General features: G+C 33.1%; 1 protein-coding gene across 1 annotated transcript; it reads left to right on the plus strand.

Annotated features, from left to right (window-relative positions):
• Positions 1–241: 241 nt before the first annotated feature.
• On the plus strand, positions 242–1,540 carry LOC142556869 (uncharacterized). Its single transcript, XM_075668367.1, has one exon. The coding sequence runs from the start codon at positions 242–244 to the stop codon at positions 1,538–1,540; it is 1,299 nt and encodes a 432-aa protein (XP_075524482.1).
• Positions 1,541–11,282: the final 9,742 nt, after the last annotated feature.

Below are 11,282 nucleotides of genomic sequence, written 5' to 3' on the forward strand. Positions count from 1 at the left end.
TCGATTTTTCTCTAAATGATGACTGCTTTTGTTATATGATAATTATATCATGGTATGTGTTATTGATTAGCTTAAACTGTTATTGCATAAGTTCTTATTTATGAAATAAAATTCCCACTATAGCAACTTCATGGCATCTTCGAATGGAAGCAACCAAGCAAGGAGCTAAGAAGAGCAAAATCATCGGCGTAGAGAGGAGCGCATATCACAAGAAGAACCTAATCCTCGCCATATACTCGAAATGATGCAACAATTCTTTCAATATTGCCAGAATCCACCAAGGAACCAGGATACGGGCGATCGGACCTTTGAACGCTTTCTTCGATTCAATCCTCCAAGGTTCCAAGGGACCCCGGATGCAACCCAAGCCGAGTCTTGGCTGACCAAGATCAAGAAGATATTTTCCGTTCATAACTTCTCTGATGAACAAAAAATAAATCTATCTACCTACCAATTCGAGGATGCTGCATACAATTGGTGGAGAGTCGCAGATCATCAGTGGAACCAAAACAATACACCCAGAACATGGGAGAACGTCACAAAAGAATTCGAAGGAAAATATATCACCCAAGTTGTGCGAAATGCTGGAGAAAGAGAGTTTATGGACCTGGTTCAAGGATCTATGACAGTAGCTCAGTACGAGGTTGAGTTTCACCGCTTAATTCACTATGCCCCTCAATTCATGGAAGACGAACCAAGGAAGACGAGAAAGTTCGTAGAAGGGTTAAAACTAGAGATCTGCTGGTCAACGCTATCCTCTGAAGTAACCGATTATAATATCGCAGTCAACCAGGCTCTACGAGTGGAATCAGAAATCAAAACACTCCTTAAGAGAGAAGAAGAAGAAAAAAGATCCCGTAACCTCAATTTCCCCGAAAATAACCAAAAGAAGAGGAGATATGGAAACGAGATTCAACATGGCAAGAAAGAAGGACCATCAAAACAAAATTTTCGAGAAGGAACTAACAAGCAAAGATGCGGATACTGTGGGTTAGCTAATCACAACGAAGACAAATGCTGGAGAAAGAATGGGAAATGCTTGGTTTGTGGAAGTGATCAATACCGTATTCAAGAATGTCCACAAAAATCTCGGCCTTTACCAGCTCCAACTGCTCAAAAACGGAAGATTCCAGCCAGAGTTTTTGCACTCACAGGAAATGAAGACGATATCGATCCCACTGCTGTAGTTGAAGGTACAATTCTTCTGCTTTCAAAAACTGGAAAAGTTTTATTTGATCCTGGAGCGACACACTCTTTTGTTTCTAGCACTTTTGTTCACCATCTAGAAACACCATCTGTAAAGCTACCATATATCTTGGAAGTTAGTTCACCAATGGGAGATAAGTTACTTAGTGAAGTTCTTTACAAAGACTGTCCTCTAGAAATTGACGGGGAAACATATATGGCTGATTTATTTGAGCTCCCTATACAAGGTTACGATGTCATTTTAGGGATGGACTGGTTGTTTAGATACCAAGCGCAATTAGATTGTTATTCCAAAAAAAGTAAAACTCTCAAATTTGGGAAACGCAAAATTTGAAAACCACAAGGTAGAGTATTTTCCCGTAACACCAAAAGTTGCCAAAGAAGCTCAGGCTATCATAGGATGGAAGGGATTTCTAGCTTATCTAATCAATAAGCCACATGATCAACTTAAGATATCTGAAATCTCTGTTGTTCAAAACTTTCCCGAGGTTTTTCCGGAAGAAATAAATTCCTTGCCTCCGCAAAGAGAGGTTGAGTTCTCCATTGAGCTCTCACCCGGAGCTATGCCCAAGTCCAAGACCCCATACCGAATGGCACCTGCAGAGTTAAAAGAATTAAAGATCCAATTACAAGAGCTTGTTGACAGAAAATACATACAACCCAGCTCATCCCCTTGGGGAGCCCCGGTGTTATTTGTGAAAAAGAAAGATGGCACCTTAAGACTATGCATCGATTATCGAGATCTAAATAATGTCAATATAAAGAACAAGTATCCACTACCGCGTATTGACGAACTGTTCGATGCTCTTCAAGGATCCAAAGTTTATTCGAAGTTGGACCTAAGGCAAGGATACTATCAGCTGCGGATCTGACAAGGGGATATACCCAAGACTGCTTTTAACACTCGGTATGGTCACTACGAATTTTTAGTGATGCCGTTCGGATTGACAAATGCGCCTGTTGCGACTTTGATTGTTGCACTCCCAAGAGCAGGTTGTCCACAAGTAGTATAATTCGGTGAGTCCGAATATCGTATCCACAGGGAAGCTAAGGTAATTACAAGTCCACTACAATGTCTTTTTGTTTTGTTTTTGTTTTTGTTTCTTTTTAATTTTAATTGTTTGAATCTTTAATGGGTAAATTTTAATTGTTCAAATTTTAATTTAAGTAGTTGAGATTAAAGGATCCACTCTTGGTATTTTAATAAAGTTAACATTAACGAACATTATTGAAATCCACTTAATAAAATGGTTCCAATATATTAAATAATCATATTTATATTATGTTATATATTATTATCTTATAAGTATATAATATATACCAAAACTTATAAATGTGGTCAAGTATTTATTGTGCTATATAAATTTGTAAACACTGAATCAAGGTTCCCACTTTAAATGGTTGGTAAAACCAAACTAACATTTAAATGGTACAAAGAAATTAATATTATGATATATTTATATATAGTAAATCAAGGTTCCCACTTTAAATAGTTGGTAAAACCAAACAAACATTTAAATGGTTCCAAGAAATTAATATTATAAGATATTCATATATAATAAATCAAGGCATCCACTTTAAATGGTTGGTAACACCAAAATAACATTTAAATGGTTCCAAGAATTTAGTGTAACATATAGCAACAATAAATCAAAACTCCCACTTATAAGTAGGGTATAAAAATGCTTAAAGAAATAAATATAACATAAACAATAAATAATGATTAAATAATATAAAACATAGATTCTTACCTTTTAGTAACCTTATTATCATGCCAAGAGTTTCACCTTTTCATCTCAACTTTAGGAAGTTAGCTATTCATTATTCAAAGTGTAAAACTTTGAATATGAAATTAACATGCTAATTATATTTAAATGAAGAAATAAAGGAAAAATATAGAGAGAAATATTATGAACTCAAAGGTTTGTTCATAGAATGAGGGATATCTCAATACATTACAATGCACCCCTATTTATAGCCAAATTTGGGGAGACAACCACAAATAAAATATTATTTTTTTACACAAAAGTCTTCATTGGTGTTCCAAGATATTATATTATATTATACATCACTTTTGAAAATCTTCTTCTTGGAATTTGCTTCTTCACATAAAAAGAAACATGTGGATAATTGAGTTGTCTAGTTGTGGTATTTTTTTCAAATCATTTGACCAAGTAATTTGAGAGATATGGTCAAAATACTAGAGCATGGTAAAACTGCCACTCCTTTGGTAACTTTATTTGTTGCTTAATTTGATCCCAATTGTGAGAGGATTTTTATCTCATGCTTGACACCAATATTGTAGATATTGACATCAACTTTCTACAGGTCCAAGAATCATCTTAATCCCATTTGCAACGCCAAATTTATTCTTGTTTTATCGAACCTGTAAAAAATAGTAAAAACTTGTAATTACACAACAACTTATATTTTATACAATTTATTATAAAACATATAATATTTAAACATTTAATAAAACAAAAACTATATATTTATGTTATAAAACATTTAATTAATGTACAATTTTTATGTTTATCACACCTCCCAACCAGCTTATTGCTAGTCCCTAGCAATTTAAGCGTTAATACCAATACAAAACATATTGATTAATTTAAATAGAAATGTAATCAAAATTATCTAAGTGTTTAAATTAAATTTGAAAACTGTCAAATTTATATCAAGATCTTCATAATTATAATTTATGAAATAATTTGAGATGATCAATTCAAAGCTTATTTCAGGTAGTTAAATGTACACGGTCTTCAGAAATTCCTAGTAAGAGTCTCAACTCCATATCCTCACAGGTTAATAAATGTTTCAATTTATGGCAACGATTTCTCTCATGGAGTTGGAATACAGATAAATGCTCAGAAAAATGGTTTACAGAATGCAGACAGACAAACGAGCCAAACTAATCAAAAGATAGAAAATCCATTGATTCAAAATCTAGTTGTTGTTATTATATATTTTTTCCTGATATTTTTTTATTATTTTTTTTTTTGCATAACATCATGGAATCAGACTAAGTTTATGCTTCTTGACCACATATTTATTTAATTTGTACAATAAATTTCTCTCTCTTTTTTGTTTTTTGTTTTTTTTATGAGAGATATATGGGTCGTAGCATATAACTTAAAAATTACATAGATATTCAATATATTTCTTTTTATATTTTTCTCCCTTTTTTTTCAGGAAATATCATTTTTTTTTCTTCAAAATAAGAACTCAAGATCTAAACAATAGATAGTCTCTCTCATGATCAATAAAGGCTCGAAAGCTGTTTTCTTAGTCCTCTCCACTCACTCACAAAATATGTGTGAGTTTAAAATTATAGGCACTCTTATAAGGTATATCTTGGGCCATATACTTTAATACCTGATATTGTCACAATGGTTAATCACTCAAAAAGATTTCATAAATCATATTTTTATATTGATCAGAATATTAAAATTGACTTTTTTTTCAAATAAAAATTTAAACATTCTTAAATAGATTAATGCATGTTCTAATTTAAATCTTTCAAACATGTAATGTATGACAATTTTTGCAAAAATTACTAAGATACAAACAATAAACATGATTTTATTTTAAAATAATATATATTATTTTTTTTATTTATTTTTTTTAAAATTTTTTTTTTATAAGTTTGTTTTCCCCCCAATCAGAATATGACGTTGTCCCTAATGTCAAAATAAATATTAATAAAGAGTACGTAATGAAAGAGATATCACCTGGATTTTATTGAAGATAACAAACTGAAACAAACGCAAATCAATCCACGACTTTTGAATCAATGATCCAACTTCCTTTTCTTACTACTTGATTGCGACCAATTGATCTTTGTTATCATCGGATCAGGCTTATGAACAAAAGCTTCCAAATCATCAATTAATTAGTCGGCAGTCGAAGCACAGATGAGCATCCGTCGTGAATTTTCTGAAATGAAATTCTGTTCCACAGCTTTATCAAGAAATGTCAACAAACTGTCAAAATATTTATTGATATTCAACAAGCCCACAGGTTTATTATGGATATTAAGTTGTGCCCAAGAAACAGTGTGAAAAATTTCTTCTAATGTACCAAAACCACCTGGTAGTGCAATAAAAGCATCAGAATTTTCAATCATTTGAGTGATCCTTTCATACATAGAAGAAACTTTTAATTCCTCCCCAATCGTAACACCTGTAATATTTCCTTCAGCTAAAGCTGTAGGAATAATACCCAAAACCTGACTACCTCCAAGATGAGCAGATGTTGAAACATATCCCATTAACCCAATATTACCTCCCCCATATACCAAGTGAATTTTTCTCTCAGCCAATATCTTTCCAAGATTATTCGCTGCTTCTACAAACACTTCATTTTTTCCAGGACTCGACCCACAAAATACACAAATATTTTTCAATGTTTGTGTAGAGGATCCAGTCATGTTTTTACATTTTTTTTTCTGCGAAAATAGAGAGAAAGATGAGAGATTTTATAGGAGTAATATGTTATCATGACAAAACTATGGGTCACAGCTGTAAACAGAATAAATAGTAAAAACAATAATGACACACATGCATATAAACAGTAGTGTGATTGTGGCTCACAATTTTCCTCTGGTTTTACGTCCAGAAACGGCTTCAACGCCTTCTATGAGTCGAGGATATGCTTCCCATCCAATTTTCTTATAAATTGGAAAACAGGGTCTTTTTTAGTCGGATTCCCAAGTCTATGATGCTCATCTTGGAATTGTTTCCATAAACGGAGAAGTTCAATATGCACATGTCCACTAGAATGCGTCTCAAGAGTCAATAAGATGTTATCTAAAGACTCCTTACTCAGCCCATTCTTAATGAAACCAATTTTATCTTCTCTGTTATTGGAAACACATCCCAAAGATCTGCATCGTTTGTCACAAGTCCATCTTGCACACTTATGACAAACCCCTAAACTTTTGGCCCTTCGTTTTTTCGCATAAGTGCTTTTTCCTAATCCAGGCAAATACCGAATGAGCAATGATTGTGGAACTTCTCCTCCTAATCGGACCTTAGCTTCTATTACAAGACGAATATCTTCTGGAATTCTTTTTTGCATTAGCAATCTCAATCTTTCACACCTTCCTGCATAAATTTTTCTTAGAACATTTTCAGAAACAGAGGGAAAATTACAAATTTTTGAGAGAATTTCATCCATTTTGAAAAGAAAAGAAATTATTTTTTTTTATTTTTGTATCAGCAATTGTGGGAAACTGATTTAACCGACTATGAGAGTCACGGAGTACCGTTATCCGCCATTTAACCGGAAAAATAAAAATATTAAGAAAACCTGAAATAAAAACAAACAAACTTAAATGCAACAAAACAAAAATCAAGGATCAGAAAGGGAAATAAACTCTTCTTGAAAGATTTCATTTTTTAAAAACGGTTTAAGCCTTTGTCCATTTACTTTAAAAATATCACTATTTTTAGGATTTTCAATATCCACAGCTCCATAAGTATACACATGCTTTACAACATATGGGCCTGTCCATCTTGATCGTAATTTTCCTGGGAATATGTGAAGTCGAGAATTATAAAGCAAAACTTTTTTACCAATCTCCAAAGATTTTCTAAGAATTGTTTTATCATGAAATGATTTGATTTTTGCTTCATAAATCCTTGAATTCTCATACGCGTCATTTCTGAGTTCATCAAGTTCATTAAGTTGCAATTTACGCAATTTGTTGGCATCATCCATGCTTGAATTTAAAGTTTTGATCGCCCAATAAGCTTTATGTTCCAATTCCACAGGCAAATGACAATGTTTTCCATAAACCAACCTATAGGGAGACATATTCAATGATGTTTTAAAAGCTGTTCGATATGCCCAAAGTGCATCATTAAGTCGCAGAGACCAATCTTTTCTATTTGAGTTAACAGTTTTTTTCAAAATTTGCTTTATCTCCCTATTAGCTAATTCAACTTGTCCATTTGTTTGAGAATGATAAGGAGTAGTTACTTTATGAGTAATACCATATTTTTTCATTAATGAAGCAAATGGTTTATTAACAAAGTGAGTTCCCCCATCACTTATCATGGCTCGAGGAATTCCAAATCTACTAAAAATATTTTCTTTTAAAAATTTGATGACGATTTTATGATCATTTTTTCGACATGGAATTGCCTCTATCCATTTGGAAACATAATCAACTGCAACTAAAATATATAAGTATCCAAACGACGATGGAAAAGGTCCCATAAAATCAAGTCCCCAACAGTCAAAGATTTCAATTTCAATGATATGATTCAAAGGCATCATGTTTCTTTTTGAAATCGCACCCAATTTTTTGACAATTTTCACAGATCTTGCAGATTTTGTGGGTGTCTTTAAACAAAGTGGGCCAATAAAATCCACACTGCAAGATTTTTGCAGCCGTTTTCTTTGAAGAAAAATGTCCTCCGCATGCTTCTGAATGACAAAATTTAATGACACTACTTACCTCATTGTCGGATATGCAACGTCGAAAAATTTGATCTGGACAATACTTGAACAGATACGGATCATCCCAATAAAAGTTTTTTATCTCATTCAAAAATTTTCTTTTATCTTGGGAACTCCATTGCGGTGGCATTTTTCCTGTCACAAGAAAATTTACTATGTTAGCAAACCAAGGTGTAGTAGTAACTGAAAATAGATGTTCATCAGGAAAATTATCGTTAATTGGTGTCATTTCACAAGATGATCCTGTTACTAGTCTCGATAAATGATCGGCTACGACATTCTCGGTTTCTTTTTTATCTTTGATCACAATGTCAAAATCTTGGAGTAACAAAATCCATCGTATCAGTCGTGGCTTTGCATCCTGTTTGGTCAACAAATATCTAATAGCAGAATGATCAGTAAACACAATAGTCGTTGATCCAATCAAATAAGAACGAAATTTATCTAATGCAAATATTACAGCAAGTAGTTCTTTTTTAGTTGTGGAGTAATTCATTTGAGCATTGTTTAAAGTTCTACTTGCATAATATATCACATAAGGCTTACCGTTTCTTCTTTGACCCAGTACTGCACCGACTGCATAATCACTCGCATCGCACATGATTTCAAATGGTAAAGACCAGTCAGGAGGTTGCATGATAGGAGCTGATGTTAAATGTCGAATAATTTTATCAAAAGCATTTTGACATTCTTGAGTCCACTCAAATGCAGTGTCTTTTGTTAAGAGGTTACAAATGGGTTTAGAGATTAAACTAAAGTCCTTTATAAACCTCCGATAAAATCCAGCATGTCCCAAAAATGAGCGAATTTCTTTAATGGTTTTTGGAGGGGGTAAATTGGCAATGACATCAACTTTTGCTTTATCAACTTCAATTCCATGAGATGACACGACATGTCCCAAAAACAATTCCAGAAGTAATCATGTAATGACATTTTTCCCAATTTAAAATAAGACCTTTTTCCTCGCATCTTTTTAAAATTTTTTCCAAATTTTCAAGACAATTATCAAATGTATTCCCAAAGACAGTTAAATCATCCATGAAAATTTCCAAACAATTTTCAACCATGTCGCAAAAAATGCTTAGCATACATCTTTGAAATGTTGCTTGGGGCATTGCATAAACCAAATGGCATCCTTCTGAATGCAAATGTTCCAAAAGGACATGTGAATGTAGTTTTTTCTTGATCTTCGAGTGCAATGGGAATTTGATAATAACCTGAATATCCATCAAGAAAACAGTAGTATGGATGACCTGCTACTCTTTCTAAAATTTGATCCAAAAATGGTAATGGAAAATGATCTTTTCTAGTGGCGTCATTTAATTTTCTATAATCAATACACATCCGCCAACTAGATGGGACTCGACTTGTTAACAATTCACCTTTTTCATTTTTTATCACTGTGATGCCAGATTTTTTTGGAACTACTTGTGTTGGGCTTACCCACTTACTATCAGAAATAGGGTAGATAATCCCAACATCAAGTAGTTTGAGAACTTCAGTTTTCACAACATCTTTCATGTGTGGATTTAATCTCCTTTGTGGTTGTTGAGATGTTTTAGCATTTTCTTCTAAATGAATTTTGTGTGTGCAAATTAGTGGATTAATGCCCTTGAGATCTTTTAGTGTCCAACCAATTGCATTTTTATGTCTTTTAGGCATATCAACTAATTTACCTTCTTGATCACTTTCTAGTTTGGAAGAAATTACCACCGGATATGTTTCATCTTCTCCAAGAAATGCATACTTCAATATTTCTGGCAAGGGTTTTAACTCCAATATGGGTGGTTCGTCTTTGTTCTCATATTTTGCATCAAATTCTTTCTCTGATCCTGGTAACGAGTGATACCTGATAAAATCATCAAGATCAATTTCAATATTTTCTTTAACAATTTCAATTGAACAAATATCTAATTGATCACGAATACTCCCTTCTTGAATGTTTTCTTCCACAAGAGTTTCAATAAGATTTTCATCTTCACTTTCATCTCCTTTGTCATGTGGTTGCTTACAAAGATTAAAAACATTGAGCTCCAAGGTCATGTTACCAAATGACAACTTCATTATTCCATTCCTGCAATTTATAAGGGCATTAGAAGTTGCTAAAAATGGACGACCCAGAATTACAGGAATTGTATTACAAGCTTCGATAGGTTGTGTATCTAAAACTATGAAATCGACAGGATATACAAAGTTATCAACTTGGACCAATATGTCTTCTATCATACCTCCTGGCACTTTAACAGATCTATCGGCAAGTAAAAGTGTTGCCGAAGTTGATTTTAACTCGCCTAGATTGAGTTCTTGATAAACTGAATATGGAAGTAAATTCACACTAGCTCCAAGATCAAGCAAGGCTTTTTTAATCTTTCGTTCTCCAATAATACATGAAATAGTAGGACAACCAGGGTCTTTGTATTTCAAAGTATTATTATTTTGAATGATTGCACTTACTTGTTCGGCTAAAAATGCTTTCTTTTTCACATTCAATTTTCTTTTCACAGTGCACAAGTCTTTCAAAAATTTGGCATATGATGGTACCTGTTTTATTGCATCTAATAAAGGAATATTAACTTTTACTTGTTTAAAAATATCATATATATCAGAATTCAAATTTGATATTTTTGTATTTTTCAATGCATGAGGGAAGGGATGATGACACTGTCTGTTGAACCTCTTCTTCGCAAGTTATGGGTTCCACTTCCTTACCCTTTGGAGTTGATTTATCATCATCTTCACAAGGTTCAAGAATGGATTTTTCCACAACCTTACCACTTCGAAGGGTAATAACAGATTTTACCTGATCCATCGATCGAGTTCCAGAAGTTCCAGTTTGTGAATGATGATCCTTGGGATTAGGCAGAGGTTGTGAAGGAAATTTACCTTTTTCATGAACATTAAGTGCAGATGCAAATTTAGCAAGAGTATCTTTCAAATCTGTCATGGTTTGAGCAGTTTGAGTATTGATAGACTCTTGCTTTGCAATGAAAGAATTCAATGTATCTTCCAAATTTCTTTTAGGCGGAGGAACATAAGGTGCATAATTTTGAAAATTTTGTTGATTTTGGAAATGTGGTTGTGAAAATTGTGCAGCATTATCATTCCTCCAACTAAAATTTGGATGATTTCGCCAACCTGGATTGTAGTTTTGAGAAAATGGTTCAAAATTTGGCCTTTTGAAATTGTTCAAAACATTGGCTTGTTCATGGAGACATTCTTTAAAAGAGGGCAAAGTGGGACAATCTTTTGTAAAATGATCACTTGTATCACAGATGTGACACACAATTTCTTGAACAGATTTTAATTGACCATTCTTTTTCAATTCAAGTGCCTCAACTTTTCTTGCCAAAGAGGTAAATCTAGCTTGAAGATCATGTTCATCTTTGAGAGTGTACATACCTCTACCAGATGTAGGAGATTGAATCTTGTTTGATGGTTCGATTGTACCTATAGTGTCCCAATTTTGAGCATTTTCAGCTAATGAATCGAGATACTCAATTGCCTCATTTGGATCTTTATCTTCAAATGTTCCATTACACATACATTCAACCATTTGCCTATCTTTAGGTGTTAAGCCTTCATAAAATTGAGAAACAACTCTCCAAATTTCA

Source organism: Primulina tabacum, chromosome 9, assembly GCF_025594145.1.
Source record: "Primulina tabacum isolate GXHZ01 chromosome 9, ASM2559414v2, whole genome shotgun sequence".
Lineage (NCBI taxonomy): Eukaryota > Viridiplantae > Streptophyta > Magnoliopsida > Lamiales > Gesneriaceae > Primulina > Primulina tabacum.

What these genes read in the sequence shown, in the direction of transcription:
- LOC142556869 (XM_075668367.1), top strand. Translation starts at nt 242, where the DNA reads ATGATGCAACAATTCTTTCAATATTGCCAGAATCCACCAAGGAACCAG.